General features: G+C 39.9%; 2 protein-coding genes across 4 annotated transcripts in view; one reads left to right on the forward strand and one right to left on the reverse strand.

Moving 5' to 3' along the window:
• The window catches only part of OTUD7A (OTU deubiquitinase 7A), a 260,840-nt gene that overhangs the window by 12,262 nt on the left and 227,756 nt on the right, over positions 1-20,822 (forward strand). The gene's annotated exons all lie outside the window — the stretch shown is intronic.
• On the reverse strand, positions 11,221-14,563 carry LOC146074982 (uncharacterized). Its single transcript, XM_083183757.1, has 2 exons — positions 12,030-14,563; positions 11,221-11,315 (listed from the first exon to the last, which is right to left on the reverse strand). Exon 1 carries the CDS (start codon positions 14,326-14,328, stop codon positions 12,376-12,378), a length of 1,953 nt encoding a protein of 650 aa, XP_083039883.1. The 5' UTR covers positions 14,329-14,563; the 3' UTR covers positions 11,221-11,315; positions 12,030-12,375.

Consider the following 20,822-nt stretch of genomic DNA (forward strand, 5'->3'; position numbering starts at 1 on the left):
TGAGTTGGCATAAAAACCAGCTTCAGAACATCATAAAATTTGTTCACAACAATCAAACATGTACCCTCACGGGATTGTTTCGCTTGCTATAGGTGGCCATGCCCAATAGATAACCACGTGGGTAGTAGTAATGTTCTGAAGCAGTTTAGTTAGGCTAGTTGAGCCCTACAATGTTGAGCCCTACAACCAATTAAATAATGGGGGGGTGGGGGGGGGGAAGGCTAGCACATAGATCTTATAATGTATGTAATATATGTGCTGGCTAGTTATCACTGGGGAACGGCAGTGCTATGTGTATAATAGGTGCCATACAGCACGCAGGACTCAGCATTAGGCTTCACTCTCAAGCCCATCCCCAGATTTCTATGAAATTAGCCAATGGGAGTTTGGTGTCAGGCTAAAGGTCCATACACACTGGGCTATATGCCCAGCATGTATGGACAACGATGATGGGGAAAAATCGCTGGGCTGAAAAACATTCCGTGCATACACACTGTAAACGGAGAGGGGCTTTCAGCTCAGAGTCGCCCAGTGTGTATGGGCCTTTAGAATAAAGCTGGGTACACATATGTACAATTTAATTTTTCTTGCGACCGTTCGATCGACCGAATACACGTTCGACCGTCCAAAACATACGACCGATCTGCGCGTACACATATGTACAATTTTACTTGCGACGTCCGATGTACTCCCGTCCAAACAATCGCAAGAAAAAGATTGTACCACCGTACACACTCTCCCGATCTGGCTATTCGCACGATAAAAATGCACACAACATTATCATAATGGGCTGGATTAAAAGAGCATACCAAAACGAGGCGTGATCACAGAACAAAGAATCGTTCGTGTAGTACAGTGAATAGAGCCGTGACTATTCAGATCATGCACACACAACGATTATTTATTTCAAAAGGAATGCACACACAACGATTATTTATTTCAAAAGGAATGCACACACAACGAATATTCTTTAACAGCATGGCGCGGAAAGTACGGGGGAGAAGACTTCCTGTTGTTTACATGCTGCGCTGATGGAGGGATGACGCAGCTAGTCAACACCCACATGGGCGTGCTGCTTTTGGGAGGAATGATCGCAGGAACGGGCTGCATATTGATCGAACGTGCGTACACATGTCACTTTTCTTTCGATATAGAGCCGTCCTGTCGGAAGAATATTAAGCAGCAAAGAACCTTCGACCGACCGACCGTGGACGGCCAAGAGCGTTTTTGGCCGTTTATCGATCGCAATGAAAGGATCGGGTTTGCGTACATATATATATACAATCGAACGGCCGTTCGTCCGCAGAACGGAAGAACGGCCCGACGATTGTACATATGTGTACCCAGCTTAAGAGTGGGCTCAAGTCACAACTGCCTACTAGTTGCTAGAATGTGTCAGGCTCCAGTTTTAATCATAAACTCCTGCTGCCCAGCATTGTATTTCAAATCTCCTGGAGTCTTCATATCTTGCCAGGGGTGCTATTAAGGAGTTTCCGTAGAAGGACGGTGATTTTTCTTTCTAGCTGTTCCGGAGTCTCTGCTTATTTCACATTATCACCCTTTGTGGGAACCCCAGAATGAGAGAGAGAGACTGCAACACATAATCACACACAGGGTTGTCCTATATGTGCTGGTGTGTATAAACTCATCCATAATGTCCTGCATCTGCTAGTAAACTGTGACTTATGAACTTTTGTTAATTGTTTGCCATAAAGGTGCCGTTAGCTCTAGGGCATCATAATTCAAGACAGTTTGGGAACCACTTCTTTTTAGAATAGAATAGAATCAACTTTATTGGCCATGTGTGCTTGCGCACACTAGGATTTATTTGTTTATATACAGTGCAGCATCAAGCAGGGATGAAAGGGGAGGGGGGCATGACGTGCGGGGAACACATGTTTGCCGAGCAGCACAGCGCCTAGGCAGCCATAAGCGGCGCCACTGGTCGCTGCAGCAGCCAGGTAGGTAGCAATATAAGCAGGGACAGTACAGTTATCACACAGAGAACATATAACTGCCAAGCTGCACAGCGCCTAGGCAGCCATCAGTGGCACCACTGGGCGCTGCAGCAGCCAGGTTTGTAACAGTGGGGCAAATGTATTATAGCAGCGCTTATCTAGCTGCTATAATACTTCCTGCTTCGCCTCATTAGCGAGGAGAAGCAGGAAGGGACATCGACAAGATGTATTAACATCTTGTCTGCCAAAGCGGGGGAGCGTTAGCTCCCCCCCTCCGACGATGTCCCCTCCTGGAGATAGCACATCAGTTTACAGTGATGCGCTGTCTCCTGTCCCCCGGCTGGTTCGACTGGGCATGCGCGGGATCTCGCTGCTCATGCAAGATCCCCAGCGCAGCACAGAGCTAACAGCAGATTTTTTTGGTGGTATTTATTAGAATAAATCATATCTACTTAATTGTTTTTATATTGAAATTTAAGATAGTAAACACCGTAGCAAAATCTAACGAAAAATTTTGCCTATTTTCATTACAATTATTTTTTGGGTTTTAGAATGAACAAAAGAACCATTTAAAAAAAATAAAAATAATGTCTAGTGGAAAACAGCAAGGCATAATTTGTGCAGGTGCTGTATAAAAGAAATCCGTGATAATGATGTTGAAAGGTATTGAGCGCAAATGTCTCCAGCACAGGGTGATAATATTCTCCTCCGCAGTGTAGTCTGTGCTTTTTGTTTTCTTTTTTCTTACTCTGTTGCTGTCTATGTAAAGGTGAGAAAGACAAAAAGAAAACCTTTTTAATTTTGACCAAAACAACTGTTCTGAAAATAGCTGTTGGACTGGAGCCAAGTTTTATCTGTGGAACTGATTTTGAAAAGTCCTCTTTAAAATGGGTCATAACCTGTTAATTCACAGCTACTGTATAAAGTAAAGACAATCATTTTACAATGTAAAGACTATTTATACAGGTACAATGATGGCCATGTTACTTTACATATCTAATCAGCTGCAGGTGACCCAATATTTTGAGGTAAATCTTCCCCTGGTGTTTAGACATGTTTCTTGTGGCATATATACATTACTGCCAATCTGACACTACCACAAGCTGAGTTCGAACCCTTGACGTTTATCGAACAACCACGTATGCATACGGTATGCAGTGCGCATGTGAGGGTATCTCTACGGACAATCATCGCTGGCCGTTTACAAATGGATTGACAGGTGGCTGGCGTTTGTGGCCAGCACCCTGATATTTTCTGGGCGTGCCACAGAAAATTCAGCCAATGTCCAGCCGTTTGGAGGGAGGAATGCTGACGTCATCAGTGGCTTTGATCTTCCCGCGGTCATTGCAGCATCGAGTAAGTCTAGAAATTCATTAGATGGTGAGTATTTCCAAAAGGATCTTGGGTACTTATGTAGTATCTGGGCGTCCGATTTAGAAATCGGGTCGGATCGGGCACATCGCATCGCATCGCATGCGACCATCGGATGCGATGCGATGCGATGACCCGATTTTTCCATAGGAATCAATGTTAAAATGGACTGAGTCCATTTTAACATGGAATTCAATGGGAAAAAGGGGTCCTTTTCATACCCCTACTATGCAAGTGGGCATGGAGTCGGATATAAACCTGTGGCGAGCGTAGCGAGCCACCGAGCCCGAAGCGTGGCGAGGGGCCACAGAATACCGGCCCCTCGCGGGGCTCGCTTCGCTCGCCACGCTTCGGGCTCGGTGGCTCACTACGCTCGCCACAGGTTTATATCCAACTCCATGCCCACTTGGATAGTAGGGGTATGAAAAGGACCCCTTTTTCCCATTGAATTCCATGGTAAAATGGACTCAGTCCATTTTAACATTGATTCCTATGGAAAAATCGGGTCATCGCATCGCATCCGATGGTCGCATGCGATGCGATGCGATATCGCATCGCATCTGATTGTATGCCTTAACTTAAGGCATACAATCAAAAAATCGGACGCCCAGATACTACATAAGTACCGGATCTTGCCCTATTCACAGAGACACTCTGGGGCAGGGAGACACTCGGATGGGTTGGCGTTTACCAGATTGCAGGGCTGCCCAGCGATCAGATCTGAATCGGGCTACATGGGTCAGATTAAATAAAGCAAAAAGCAAGCAATTCTGTGTCTGTTGCTTTGCAAGGGGAGTAAATAAATATATTTATAATGTGTCCCTGCAGGGTAAATACTGAATGCTTCTTCGTGTAGCCTACAGCTGTTAGACCGTTTTATTTTTACACTCAAATATAGATTTCGGTTTGCACATGCTACATCTGCACCACCTGCGGTGCAACATGGTTTTGCACATTTGCCTGCTTTTTTGCTTTACTAACATATCAGCCCCTCCTCTAAAGTAAATGCAGTGCCAATCTACCGGACCCCTTTCAAAAGGCATGAAAGCTGTGGAATTCTTTCCAAAGTACTATACTCTATTTATGCTGTATTTTATCAACACACCCTGTACGTTACCTTGAAATTTGTGTTTTTGTTTGCTATGCACGGCACTGCGGACACTTTGTGGCACCTTATAAATAAATGCACTACTACTACTACAAAGTAATAAAATAATAATTATAATGAAGTGATTTATTTAGATCACTACTCTCTATTTTAACAACTTTTCAGGTGTTCTACAAGAGAATATGTACAGATATTAATACCCCTGTATATATCTCAGAGAGCGCCACACAATTGGAAAAAAACATATATTGTAAAAATATTATTTTAGTAATATTGAATTAATATAGATATGAACAATATAAAACTATACCAATAATACATAAACATGTTTTTTTAATTAAAACAAATAAACATACATAGATTCCCTATAAATTCAAATTCTTGTTGTCAAGTTGACCAATAGTTCTGCAATGGAGGTTTCAAGTTTGTCAGCCCCCTACTGTATAGTAAGTGTAAGTTCTTTGACTCACTCTTTGGTATATACTGCAGAGGGGGTGATTTTATAGAATAACTGTGCTCCTGAGAATTGGTGAAGAAATTGATTTTAGCTGATGCCGGTAAAAAGTCACTGTCCGACTGCATGCCTGTTCCTATATTTCAGGGACTGGGACCTTGGCCCAAACAAGGCCCGGATCATCCCGACTCTTACTATTATATTAACGATTGCTAAAAAATTGATATTAACACATTGGATACATAGGACTTCCCCATCCATTATGGAGCTAAAGCAAACTACCTTAAACACACTGTTCTATGAGAGACAGGCGCTGAGAGCTGATCTTGAGAAGGGAGCAGTGCGCTTTTATAAAAAATGGGGACTCTATATCAGCAGCTTAGACTACCTAACACAAAACAGAATCCAAAAAATGTTTGAGACTACGACCTGGTACCTGCTCAGGCAACTATCTACTTAAATGAAACTAGCTTAGTGATACCACCCGCGACTCCCTTGGCAACAGAAGGATAAATGAGCCATGTCATTAGAACCTTCTAAACGGACAATTTAGATAAGGATTTTTTGTTTAATTTGGATGTTGTCTGACGTCTCCCCCCCCCCCTCCCCTACCTTCCCAATACTTTCCTACCCCATCCGCATTGTTAGATTTATAGATAAGATTGGTAGATTTACTGTGTTGTGAGATTGACAGTGTGAATTATAAGGATTATTACATTTAGAATCCATGTTGACCCCATGGAACTTGGTCCCATGATTGTTCATAGACACTCTGACTATAATACAATGAAGATTTGTAAGCAATACAATTTTCTGGCAACGTTGTGTATATCATTACATGTATGTCATAATACCTGATGTTCTGAACAAAAAGATACATGGAGATATCTCTTTATTACCATATAGCGGTTATGTCTCACAATACCTGTATATTTTATTCTTTTCATTATGTACCAAATAATTGAAAAAAAAAAAAAAAAAAAACAATAAAAATGTTTATAAAAAAAAAAAAAAAAGTCACTGTCCGCAGACCGCTCCAGCCACCCCGCTCAGCGTTCGTTGTCTGTTGACGAACAGCTGATGCTGTAGTTTGCAGGGAGCTAGCCGTCCACCGTCGGCAGTCAGTGTGGATGGAGAACACTGAACTGCCGGAAAGCGGCTGCAGTTGTAAGCAGTGTAAAGCAACTTACCCAAATCGGCAATTTCTACTCGGCCAGAGGCAGACAGGGAATGTAGATGGTAAGCTGCTCGCCGCTTGGGCATATAGGATAGAGTCCAGGTGATTAGTAAATGACAAGTCGGCAGATTAAAGTTCAGCTGAATACAGATGGCCAACCAAGCACGTCCAGACGTTTAACTGTCAAGGGAGTATGTGCAAACCCCGCACTTTTCAGATGCAATGGACATGGCTGTAATACTGGCATAGGGTTCGTTGATGGCTACACTTCACTGCATAACTATCCTTAAGATTATCAGGAAGGTGTCTGCCTATGGGGAAGGCTATTTTGAGAAGCAATTTATTATCTAATGATTGGCTGACAGATCAGCCTACTGCTAACCCACCAGTTTATCTAACAATTGGTAAGGATTATGCAGAAATGATGCACAATTAAACAATCATTTGCCTAATATCTCTAGCAAGCAGTACTCATTTGAATATGCCCACCCACATTGTGACATAATATCATTCGGGTGGCCTGAGCCCACACACACCTGCAGATGTAACAATGTATCTGCAAGAAATATGTATGTATTTTACATGCTGTGTGACCAACATGTTATAGCTTTCAACTACATGGGTCACAGATATATTGGATGAGCACTGTGGACAATGTTCAGCCAATTTTACGAATAATAAATCTGCAAGTGTGCACTGAGCGATACTTAATTCAACTTTCTGGTCTAAACCTTGTATGCGGTAGTTTAAATGCTATTGGCTAACACAAAGGAGAAATCTTGTGATGTTATAAGATTTGACAGTAGTTCAGTTTTGTCAGCAATTCTTTCCAACGGCTTTAAGTCAAGCAGTGAGATAACCAGAGGCTCTCGCTGGAGGCACGTTCACTATGTGCAGTTTCTGCGCTCCGTCAGCTGCTCACAGCTGGGACATTGTTTATTCTCAGTAAAACTGGCTCATGTACTGCTAAACATCACTTGATTGTGTCATGAACACTCTGACACTGGCTGCAGCTTCTGTTTTCATTTTTCTTCATCTGTCTCTGTTATGTGTGTGCGCTATAAAAATATAAATATACAAGGTGTGCCTATTAAATTCCAGGACTGTACGTGTAGTTAATGAATGAAAATGTGTAGGAACCGTCATCATGCGGATGTGATAGTGTAACCAATGAGGCGCGAAGGTGGAACAAATGCGCAGTGATTGCGTCAGCATTTCCAGTTTGGATAAGGTAAACGCAGGTGGTTCATTAGAGCGCGTGTCACGGTTTGTGCCACCTAATCAAACTGTCAACAAAGAGTACTACGAAGCTGTTTTGCATCGGTTAGTTCAACGAGTGTGCGACTGAATATGGATAAAGGCAGCTGGCTCCTACTGCACGACAACGCAAGGCCCCTCTGTGCTCTCAATGTGAAGCGCTTTTTGGCAAAACATGACATCGTAGAGGTTAATCATCAGTATTCTCCTGATTTGTCACCTCCTGACTTTTACTTGTTCCCAAAACTTATCCCAAATCCCATCGATTTCAGGATGTAGAGGACATAAAGAAAAACGTAACCGCTCAACTTTGAAGCATATCTTCAGAGGACTACGAAGCATGTTTCCAGAATTTGTACAAGAGTGTGTGAGTGCCGGGGTGATTATTTTGAGGACTATTAAACATATGTTTGTTTTTTATTATTCATTCAGTTGTATTAGCCCCAGTGCTGGAAGTTAATAGACACACCGTGTGTGTTTGTGTACAACAAAAAACTGGGAAAACTTATTGACTCAAGTGGGACCCTCAGCCGAGTATAAGCCGAGGGGGGCTTTTTCAGCATAAAAAATGTTCTGAAAAAGTAGGCTTATACTCGAAGACGATTAAACATCGAAACGTTGTATCACTACCTGACTGTGAAGTTTATTATTTAACCCCTCACACTACTGAAGGTCCGATAGTGCCGCCCACCACACCGCATCTATCTAATCCAGAACAGGAGAATGCACCCGGCAAGTTACTAACATATTACAGTGTTACCCGAGTGCCGAGCACCAGAGCTATATATATATATATATATATATATATATATATATATATATATATATATATATATATAGAGTGCGCCTTAGTTTGTGTCGCCACCACCACCAAAAGACAGGTGTATAATAGACACTTTTTTGTAATTTCATACAATTTATTACAATGAATAAAAGACGTTTTCAGCAAAATTTCATTCGTATGTAGTCATATTTTCATCATTCCAATAACCCAACGCGTTTCGTCATTATGACTTCATCAGGGGTATAACAAAAATGACTCTAGGTGGTAAAAAACAGAAAGTTGGCTTGAATATTTAGTATTTCCAACACATTTATGGAGTATGTGTAATAATATACGTACCGGTAGAAATAAGCTTCAACTTAAAAAAGACTGGTTCTTCTTTAATTCTTGAACCGACTAAAATTTTAAAATTCTGTAATAGCAACATAATTAGAAGATGAGCTTTTTGATTCATAATAATGATTTCATAATGTCATAATATCATGAGTAGATATAGGGAGGTACAGGTACATACCGATCACGATGTTGAAATGGGGCAAAAATAGGGTGATGAGTAGAGAGGTGAATTCGTCTGTCCTCTCTAAAATACAATGGGGGTTCATGTAACCAGTGTACTCAAACCGAGAAAAACAACACATTTCTTGGGGCACGGCCATTATATTATAGAAATGGCCCAAAGGTACCTATGTTGGAGTAGTATCTAGTTTAGGACCTGTTATACAGCCTGATAAATTCATATAATATAATCCCCTATTGAGGGGGGAAAACGTCCATACATAGATGAACTCACAGTCAATACGACTTTAGTGTATAGCATATGCTAAATAGCAATGGTGGTATTAATAAATAACAACGGTAGTATTAAAAAAAAATTAATTCATATGTGGGGCTGCGGATTCCACATCTACAATCCATCTTACAAACAGTACTCAATGCAACATTTCTGTCATAAGCGGTAACATTGTGGTAATAGGGAGCTACAAGTCCCATGGATACAATTCCTAACACAAACAATGCTGATTGTATGAGGATACTTTGTTGCAATTGACAACAGTGTAATCAGGGCTTCTGACAACTATATGGTCCAAACATGCAATTGTCATACGAATTTTTAAGGGATTAACACATATCCCATATTTACATTCCATATATCTATATAGAGACATCCTAGTCAAAGTAAACGTTAAAGGGGCTTACCTCAGCAGTATCTCTCTCCTATCCAGCCACTCCAATGTCTGCATGATTTTTTAATGTGCACTGCGCTGATATATATAGTGGTGACGTTAAAACGTCACTTCCGGTTTGGCGTTTTTTACCTAAGTGGTATTCCAGACTTACTGATGGCCTTAAAGTGGTCAGATGGAGACGGTAAGTGTGAGGGGGAGATGGGGATCACACTGGTATATTTTGTTTTGCTGTAGTGCAGTGGCGCATCGCCGTATAGCTGGCGTGCGTTCCGGGGTGATTATTTTGAGGCCTATTAAACATATGTTTGTGTTTTATTATTCATTCAGTTGTATTAGCCCCAGTGCTGGAAGTTAATAGACACACCGTGTGTGTTTGTGTACAACAAAAAACTTGGAAAACTTTTTGACTCAAGTGGGACCCTCAGCCGAGTATAAGCCGAGGGGGGCTTTTTCAGCATAAAAAATATTCTGAAAAAGTAGGCTTATACTCGAAGACGATTAAACATCGAAACGTTGTATCACTACCTGACTGTGAAGTTTATTATTTAACCCCTCACACTACTGAAGGTCCGATAGTGCCGCCCACCACACCGCATCTATCTAATCCAGAACAGGAGAATGCACCCGGCAAGTTACTAACATATTACAGTGTTACCCGAGTGCCGAGCACCAGAGCTATATATATATATATGGTACTTGTTTCCTAGCACGGCCACAAATCTTATGGATCGTGTACCTTTAGTTAAGGTACACGATCCATAAGATGGACCCGATTTCCTTTGAAATCAGGTCCATTTGGCTGGCTAGGATAAAATATCGGGGGCATCGCGTCGGTCGGGACCGTTAACAATGGTCCCGCCGCGACCGACGCGATGCCCGCGATTTCCCCATAGGCTTCAATGTTAAAAAATATTTTAACATTGAAATCGTGTCGGGAAAGGTAAAATATCGGGGGCATCGCGTCGGTCGGGACCATTAACAATGGTCACGACGCGATGCCCCCGATTTTTCCATCGGGTTCAATGTTAAAATATTTTTTGACATTGAAATAGTGAAAAAATGTGAAAAATGTGAAATGGGCCAATATGACCCATTTCACATTATAGATGTCCCCGTCACCACCCCACGATAGACGCCAACCCGAAGCGTGGCGAGCGCAGCGAGCCCGCGAGGGGCGGCGGTGCGCGTCCTCCGACCTTTTCATTCCCCTACTATCCACGTCGGCGTGGAGTTGAGAATAGAATAGTGTGGCGAGCGCAGCGAGCCACCGAGCCCGAAGCGTGGCGAGCAGACGCGGATACCTTCACAGTTATACGCGTCCCCTCGCGGGCTTCACAGGTGTCCGTGGCGACGCGGACACCTGTGAAGTCCGCGAAGGGACGCGTTTACCTGTGAAGGTATCCGCGTCCCCTCGCGGGGCTCGCCACGCTTCGGGCTCGGTGGCTCGCTGCGCTCGCCACACTATTCTATTCTCAACTCCACGCCGACGTGGATAGTAGGGGAATGAAAAGGTCGGAGGACGCGCACCGCCGCCCCTCGCGGGCTCGCTGCGCTCGCCACGCTTCGGGTTGGCGTCTATCGTGGGGTGCGGTGTACGCCGTTAAATTTGGGGGGGTTGGGAATATTTTTACATTGAATACAATGTAAAATCGGGTCCCAGGGACCCGATTTACATTTCATTAAAAAAAAAAATCGGGTCCAAAATCGGTCGGTCGCGACGATCGCATCGCATGCGATGCGATCGACCCGATTTTTCCGACACGACCACCCCGATGTAAATCGGTGTGGCCGTGCTAGGAAACAAGTACCATATATATATATATATATATATATATATATATATATATATATATATATATATATATATATATATATATATATATATATATATATATATATATATATATATATATACAAAATGTAGATCCAGACTGCGCACAGCCACAAGCTTCAGAATATAGGAGTGCGTCCTTGGGTCAGGATGTAGTGCAGCTCTCTCCAAATAAAGCCAGACCTTAGCTTTAATTGTCCCAATCACATGTAGAAAGAAATTGGAGAAAAAGCGCAGCTATGAGCAAAGTGTAAAACAAATTTTACTAAAAGTGCAGGCTCACATACATCATAGATAACAGCAAACAGCTTGCCACAGTGATATCCAACACGGTGCACCAACGACTTGAATAGCCGGGACCAGCCTTTTCGCCGCCGTCAGGGCCTCCGTGGTCAGGAACTCCAAAAGCACAATGTTGTCAGTTTAGGCCACGCCCAACCGGTTTCGTCATCTGGGGACTTCGTCAGGGGGTGTAGCCATCCAAAGTACTGGTGTTATACTTATAGTAGGTCGCACAGCTGATATTGATGTGCTGACGAGCTGCTTTAATCATGCTCCAAGCTCTCACTGATACCTATCAACATCGTTAAAGCTAATTGCCTAGCAGCAGTAATAAACCATTTATAAAGACACAAAGAAAGAAAAAATATATGTGCCTCTCACACACATAAGTAAAATACAATCAATACATAAAAATACAACTATAATACAATACAATTAATATACAACAATTCAAAAATACAAAAAATGCATATACATAGAAAATATAAATCTGCACAATATGCAGGTATGTAAAAATATCATAAAATGTTTAATGATTACTTTTTTTTTAAAATTTATGTAGCGAAGCATAAAGAGATACATATGCTCATTGTAGCAACTCTGCATTATAAGAAACATACCATCATTATTCATGCAAGAAAGAGAAAAATACTTTTATATATAAACAGGATTTGATATACTAACATGTAATCATGTATAAAAAAAGAGAAGAAAAGGAGAAAAGAGATAACTATTAGTCACATTATATAAACAGAAAGTCCGTCTATAGCTTTGATTACGGACAGCAATATTCTCAACCTTACATATGTCAAAGTAATATACATATCTTTCAATACAAGATGGAAATCAGGCTGTGCAGTCAGCCCATACCAGGATCACTCTATCCAATGCACTGTATGCGATAGCTCTGGGGTCCGCAGACCCAACACAGTGCTATGCCAGCAACATAGATATAAGAGCGCTCACTCAGTATAGGAAAGAATTGACGTCACAGCCTTCATTCATACCACTGGGTGCTAATGTGCCAATATTATATATCCAGTAGGTTTCACGCCTACTTAACTTCTTTAAAATATCACCCCCGCGTTCGTCCAATGAAATTTGTTCTAGGGCTTTAAAGGAAAACTGCTTCAAATCACCATTATTACATGCAAGAAAATGCCTCGAGACACTATGAGTGTTTAATTTATTCCGAATATTCCGTGTGTGTTCGAGCATTCTGATTTTAAGCTGCCGCTTAGTTTTTCCTATATATTTCTTCCCGCAACTGCAGGATAGCATATAAATAACGTGAGTGCTCAAACAGGTCATTTTACTACGGATATTCCAGGATTTTTGAAGGTCAGTGTCCCAGTATTTAAATTTATCTTTATCGACATATTGACACATTTTGCACTTAGTGCATGGAAAAAAACCTTTGGTGGTCTGTAACCAATTTGCATCATCTTTTTTCTTTAGATGACTCGGTGCTAAGCAAGTTTTTAGTGTGGCAGCACGTTTAAAAACTACCTGGGGCCTCTTGGGTATTACCATTCTTAGAATCGGGTCCAACAGAAGGACACCCCAATGTCTGTCCAGAATTTGTTTTATTTTCTGGCTGTCTTTATTATATTTGGTCACAAACGGAATAAAATCACCTTTAATTGCATTCTCTTTAGGCCTATATGATAATAGAGTACTTCTGTCCTTTTCAATTGCTCTATTTTTACACTTTTGTACAAGGTTCGGAGGATAATTCTTTTCTGCAAATCGAGTACAGTATATATCAGCCTGCTCATTGAATTTATCTATTGTGGCACAATTACGCCTCAACCTCACAAACTGGGAGTATGGTATATTAGAAACCCATTTGTTGAGGTGACAACTCATATAATTAACATAACTATTACTATCCACACTTTTAATGTGTGTGTAAGTATTAATTTTTTGCTTAATCGGCCACTCTGCAGTATCGAGTACTAGATCCAAAAATTCAATCCGTGTGTGATTGAATTTGGATGTAAATCTCAAATTACAGTCATTAACATTAATTTTTGACATGAACCCATCAAACATATTTTCATCACCCTGCCACACTATAACAATGTCATCGATAAAGCGTTTATAGCATTTTATACATTGTTTATATTCAACATTGATTTCGAGATTATTTTCTTCCCATCTCCCTAGATACATATTTGCTAAGCTTGGAGCATATGGCGTTCCCATTGCAACTCCACAGAGCTGCATAAAGAATTGCTCTTGAAAAAGGAAGTAATTATTTTCCAATACCAGCTTGATGCTATCCAGAATAAACTCACGCAAAGCCACACTCACATTAATATCTTTTTCCAGATAATAATTGACCGCGTCCAATCCTCCCATATGAGGGATGGAGGTATATAATGCCTCAACGTCGATCGTGCACCAATTAAAATCTGACTGCCACTCAAATTTATCAAACAATTGCAAAACCTGAGTGGAGTCCTTAATGTGTGATTGTAAGGCAACAACATATTTCTGTAAATATATGTCTACGAATTCAGACAGGTGTGAGGTAGCCGAACCGATCCCCGATATAATCGGGCGACCGGGCGGCTTCTCAAGCCGCTTATGTATTTTTGGTAGGTAGTAAAACGTTGCTACCGTTGGATTATCATTTACAATATACCGGGCCTCATTTTTATTGATACATTGCCTCTCCAATCCAGTTTTTACAAGATCTTTGATTCTTTTGGTCACGATTTCAGTTGGGTTAGCATCTAATTTTAGGTACGTTTTTGCATCATTTAGAAGCCTATACGCTTCATTTACATAATCAGCGGTATCTAATACAACAAGGCCACCCCCTTTGTCCGCACATTTGAACATGATATCATTATTTTTTTCCAATTTTTTTAGAGCTGATCGCTCGCTTGGTGACAAATTATCATGTGTCATTTTAGAATCGGCACATAGTTTATCAAAGTCCTTTTGTATCAGACCTTGAAAGGTTTCTATATTACTACCGCGCGACTCAATGGGGTAAAATGTTGATGGGGGTTTTAAAGGTGTACCATCCCTTTTATCTGCTGGATCTGAATCAGATGTTCCAGATTTGTTTTTAGTAAAGTGGCGTTTTAATGTTAAGTTGCGAATGAATTTATTAGAGTCTATAAAAAGGTTGAAACCATCAGGCTTAGCATCTGGGGCATATGACATTCCTTTTGATAACAATTTTATCTCATTAGATTTTAACTCATATTTTGATAGGTTGAAGATGCCATATTCCCTTAAGGATTTTGTCTCCTCATTTTGTTTCCTCTTTCCTCCTCGGGTGCCTCTCCTAGTAGGTTTTGTTTTCTTTTTGTACCCGGGCTCTCTACAGCTGCTCGATTCTGAGTCAGTCTTTCCCTCCATTGGGGCCTGTCTAAAAAAACTTTTTTCTGTCTGGGGGAGGAAGGGTTAAAGACCTCGAACCTGTTCTTTAAAGGTATATCCTCTCTACTCGAGTAATTATTCCTATTTGAATATCTACGTTTATATGGTACTGTCTGCCAGTCCTCATTGTAGCGTCTGGGGGCAAATGTTTTTTTGGGTTTCTCAGCATGGGGCCATGATCTCACATTTCCATTTTTGTAGTCCATTAAATCCCTTTTAAATTTTTTTACTTTAGTCTCTATGACATTATCCTCCATTTTTTTTATTTTAATCTCGCTCTGTTTCTTTAAATCTTTAAATTCCTGCAATTCCTTAATGGGTTCTATTTTAATTTCAAGTGCTGTAATTTCTTTATCTAAGTTGTTAATTTCATGCTTTCTCTCATTTATAATCAATTGCATAAGTTGTAAAGAACATTCATCAACAATTTTGTACCAGGCATCTAGAAAATCTTTTCTTTCGTTACCAAAAGTTGGATTTTTAACAATCCTCAATCCACGAGGGATCCTTTTTGATTGTACATAATTTTCTAGGGTTGTAATTTCCCAGCTTAATTTCATCTCCTTAGTCAGGAGTTTTTCATGTTGTATATTAATGGCATCTAAATCATTAGTCTGTTTGGGCACATTTTCATGCACAATGCCCGTATCAAAGAGGTCATTAAATTTCTTATGGCATTCCTCATACCTTCTGATCCTCCTTTCCATATTACACCAGGTATACTTTTAGATGGTGCCAAAACCACAACAAATATACACAAATGAATACAGGTTATCAAGCAATTAAGTAATTACGACCTGCAGCAGCTGGAGAAATGGTCAGAGACACAGACAAAATGTAGATCCAGACTGCGCACAGCCACAAGCTTCAGAATATAGGAGTGCGTCCTTGGGTCAGGATGTAGTGCAGCTCTCTCCAAATAAAGCCAGACCTTAGCTTTAATTGTCCCAATCACATGTAGAAAGAAATTGGAGAAAAAGCGCAGATATGAGCAAAGTGTAAAACAAATTTTACTAAAAGTGCAGGCTCACATACATCATAGATAACAGCAAACAGCTTGCCACAGTGATATCCAACACGGTGCACCAACGACTTGAATAGCCGGGACCAGCCTTTTCGCCGCCGTCAGGGCCTCCGTGGTCAGGAACTCCAAAAGCACAATGTTGTCAGTTTAGGCCACGCCCAACCGGTTTCGTCATCTGGGGACTTCGTCAGGGGGTGTAGCCATCCAAAGTACTTTCTGTTTATATAATGTGACTAATAGTTATCTCTTTTCTCCTTTTCTTCTCTTTTTTTATACATGATTACATGTTAGTATATCAAATCCTGTTTATATATAAAAGTATTTTTCTCTTTCTTGCATGAATAATGATGGTATGTTTCTTATAATGCAGAGTTGCTACAATGAGCATATGTATCTCTTTATGCTTCGCTACATAAATTTTTAAAAAAAAGTAATCATTAAACATTTTATGATATTTTTACATACCTGCATATTGTGCAGATTTATATTTTCTATGTATATGCATTTTTTGTATTTTTGAATTGTTGTATATTAATTGTATTGTATTATAGTTGTATTTTTATGTATTGATTGTATTTTACTTATGTGTGTGAGAGGCACATATATTTTTTCTTTCTTTGTGTCTTTATAAATGGTTTATTACTGCTGCTAGGCAATTAGCTTTAACGATGTTGATAGGTATCAGTGAGAGCTTGGAGCATGATTAAAGCAGCTCGTCAGCACATCAATATCAGCTGTGCGACCTACTATAAGTATAACACCAGTACTTTGGATGGCTACATCCCCTGACGAAGTCCCCAGATGACGAAACCGGTTGGGCGTGGCCTAAACTGACAACATTGTGCTTTTGGAGTTCCTGACCACGGAGGCCCTGACGGCGGCGAAAAGGCTGGTCCCGGCTATTCAAGTCGTTGGTGCACCGTGTTGGATATCACTGTGGCAAGCTGTTTGCTGTTATCTATGATGTATGTGAGCCTGCACTTTTAGTAAAATTTGTTTTACACTTTGCTCATATCTGCGCTTTTTCTCCAATTTCTTTCTACATGTGATTGGGACAATTAAAGCTAAGGTCTGGCTTTATTTGGAGAGAGCTGCACTACATCCTGACCCAAGGACGCACTCCTATATTCTGAAGCTTGTGGCTGTGCGCAGTCTGGATCTACATTTTGTCTGTGTCTCTGACCATTTCTCCAGCTGCTGCAGGTCGTAATTACTTAATTGCTTGATAACCTGTATTCATTTGTGTATATTTGTTGTGGTTTTGGCACCATCTAAAAGTATACCTGGTGTAATATGGAAAGGAGGATCAGAAGGTATGAGGAATGCCATAAGAAATTTAATGACCTCTTTGATACGGGCATTGTGCATGAAAATGTGCCCAAACAGACTAATGATTTAGATGCCATTAATATACAACATGAAAAACTCCTGACTAAGGAGATGAAATTAAGCTGGGAAATTACAACCCTAGAAAATTATGTACAATCAAAAAGGATCCCTCGTGGATTGAGGATTGTTAAAAATCCAACTTTTGGTAACGAAAGAAAAGATTTTCTAGATGCCTGGTACAAAATTGTTGATGAATGTTCTTTACAACTTATGCAATTGATTATAAATGAGAGAAAGCATGAAATTAACAACTTAGATAAAGAAATTACAGCACTTGAAATTAAAATAGAACCCATTAAGGAATTGCAGGAATTTAAAGATTTAAAGAAACAGAGCGAGATTAAAATAAAAAAAATGGAGGATAATGTCATAGAGACTAAAGTAAAAAAATTTAAAAGGGATTTAATGGACTACAAAAATGGAAATGTGAGATCATGGCCCCATGCTGAGAAACCCAAAAAAACATTTGCCCCCAGACGCTACAATGAGGACTGGCAGACAGTACCATATAAACGTAGATATTCAAATAGGAATAATTACTCGAGTAGAGAGGATATACCTTTAAAGAACAGGTTCGAGGTCTTTAACCCTTCCTCCCCCAGACAGAAAAAAGTTTTTTTAGACAGGCCCCAATGGAGGGAAAGACTGACTCAGAATCGAGCAGCTGTAGAGAGCCCGGGTACAAAAAGAAAACAAAACCTACTAGGAGAGGCACCCGAGGAGGAAAGAGGAAACAAAATGAGGAGACAAAATCCTTAAGGGAATATGGCATCTTCAACCTATCAAAATATGAGTTAAAATCTAATGAGATAAAATTGTTATCAAAAGGAATGTCATATGCCCCAGATGCTAAGCCTGATGGTTTCAACCTTTTTATAGACTCTAATAAATTCATTCGCAACTTAACATTAAAACGCCACTTTACTAAAAACAAATCTGGAACATCTGATTCAGATCCAGCAGATAAAAGGGATGGTACACCTTTAAAACCCCCATCAACATTTTACCCCATTGAGTCGCGCGGTAGTAATATAGAAACCTTTCAAGGTCTGATACAAAAGGACTTTGATAAACTATGTGCCGATTCTAAAATGACACATGATAATTTGTCACCAAGCGAGCGATCAGCTCTAAAAAAATTGGAAAAAAATAATGATATCATGTTCAAATGTGCGGACAAAGGGGGTGGCCTTGTTGTATTAGATACCGCTGATTATGTAAATGAAGCGTATAGGCTTCTAAATGATGCAAAAACGTACCTAAAATTAGATGCTAACCCAACTGAAATCGTGACCAAAAGAATCAAAGATCTTGTAAAAACTGGATTGGAGAGGCAATGTATCAATAAAAATGAGGCCCGGTATATTGTAAATGATAATCCAACGGTAGCAACGTTTTACTACCTACCAAAAATACATAAGCGGCTTGAGAAGCCGCCCGGTCGCCCGATTATATCGGGGATCGGTTCGGCTACCTCACACCTGTCTGAATTCGTAGACATATATTTACAGAAATATGTTGTTGCCTTACAATCACACATTAAGGACTCCACTCAGGTTTTGCAATTGTTTGATAAATTTGAGTGGCAGTCAGATTTTAATTGGTGCACGATCGACGTTGAGGCATTATATACCTCCATCCCTCATATGGGAGGATTGGACGCGGTCAATTATTATCTGGAAAAAGATATTAATGTGAGTGTGGCTTTGCGTGAGTTTATTCTGGATAGCATCAAGCTGGTATTGGAAAATAATTACTTCCTTTTTCAAGAGCAATTCTTTATGCAGCTCTGTGGAGTTGCAATGGGAACGCCATATGCTCCAAGCTTAGCAAATATGTATCTAGGGAGATGGGAAGAAAATAATCTCGAAATCAATGTTGAATATAAACAATGTATAAAATGCTATAAACGCTTTATCGATGACATTGTTATAGTGTGGCAGGGTGATGAAAATATGTTTGATGGGTTCATGTCAAAAATTAATGTTAATGACTGTAATTTGAGATTTACATCCAAATTCAATCACACACGGATTGAATTTTTGGATCTAGTACTCGATACTGCAGAGTGGCCGATTAAGCAAAAAATTAATACTTACACACACATTAAAAGTGTGGATAGTAATAGTTATGTTAATTATATGAGTTGTCACCTCAACAAATGGGTTTCTAATATACCATACTCCCAGTTTGTGAGGTTGAGGCGTAATTGTGCCACAATAGATAAATTCAATGAGCAGGCTGATATATACTGTACTCGATTTGCAGAAAAGAATTATCCTCCGAACCTTGTACAAAAGTGTAAAAATAGAGCAATTGAAAAGGACAGAAGTACTCTATTATCATATAGGCCTAAAGAGAATGCAATTAAAGGTGATTTTATTCCGTTTGTGACCAAATATAATAAAGACAGCCAGAAAATAAAACAAATTCTGGACAGACATTGGGGTGTCCTTCTGTTGGACCCGATTCTAAGAATGGTAATACCCAAGAGGCCCCAGGTAGTTTTTAAACGTGCTGCCACACTAAAAACTTGCTTAGCACCGAGTCATCTAAAGAAAAAAGATGATGCAAATTGGTTACAGACCACCAAAGGTTTTTTTCCATGCACTAAGTGCAAAATGTGTCAATATGTCGATAAAGATAAATTTAAATACTGGGACACTGACCTTCAAAAATCCTGGAATATCCGTAGTAAAATGACCTGTTTGAGCACTCACGTTATTTATATGCTATCCTGCAGTTGCGGGAAGAAATATATAGGAAAAACTAAGCGGCAGCTTAAAATCAGAATGCTCGAACACACACGGAATATTCGGAATAAATTAAACACTCATAGTGTCTCGAGGCATTTTCTTGCATGTAATAATGGTGATTTGAAGCAGTTTTCCTTTAAAGCCCTAGAACAAATTTCATTGGACGAACGCGGGGGTGATATTTTAAAGAAGTTAAGTAGGCGTGAAACCTACTGGATATATAATATTGGCACATTAGCACCCAGTGGTATGAATGAAGGCTGTGACGTCAATTCTTTCCTATACTGAGTGAGCGCTCTTATATCTATGTTGCTGGCATAGCACTGTGTTGGGTCTGCGGACCCCAGAGCTATCGCATACAGTGCATTGGATAGAGTGATCCTGGTATGGGCTGACTGCACAGCCTGATTTCCATCTTGTATTGAAAGATATGTATATTACTTTGACATATGTAAGGTTGAGAATATTGCTGTCCGTAATCAAAGCTATAGACGGACTTTCTGTTTATATAATGTGACTAATAGTTATCTCTTTTCTCCTTTTCTTCTCTTTTTTTATACATGATTACATGTTAGTATATCAAATCCTGTTTATATATAAAAGTATTTTTCTCTTTCTTGCATGAATAATGATGGTATGTTTCTTATAATGCAGAGTTGCTACAATGAGCATATGTATCTCTTTATGCTTCGCTACATAAATTTTTAAAAAAAAGTAATCATTAAACATTTTATGATATTTTTACATACCTGCATATTGTGCAGATTTATATTTTCTATGTATATGCATTTTTTGTATTTTTGAATTGTTGTATATTAATTGTATTGTATTATAGTTGTATTTTT

The sequence above is a fragment of the Crinia signifera genome, chromosome 4 (genome assembly GCF_055691185.1).
Source record: "Crinia signifera chromosome 4, ASM5569118v1, whole genome shotgun sequence".
NCBI lineage: Eukaryota > Metazoa > Chordata > Amphibia > Anura > Myobatrachidae > Crinia > Crinia signifera.

Excerpts from the sequence above, each read along its gene's own strand:
- LOC146074982 (XM_083183757.1), bottom strand. The coding sequence starts at position 14,328 with ATGACACATGATAATTTGTCACCAAGCGAGCGATCAGCTCTAAAAAAA.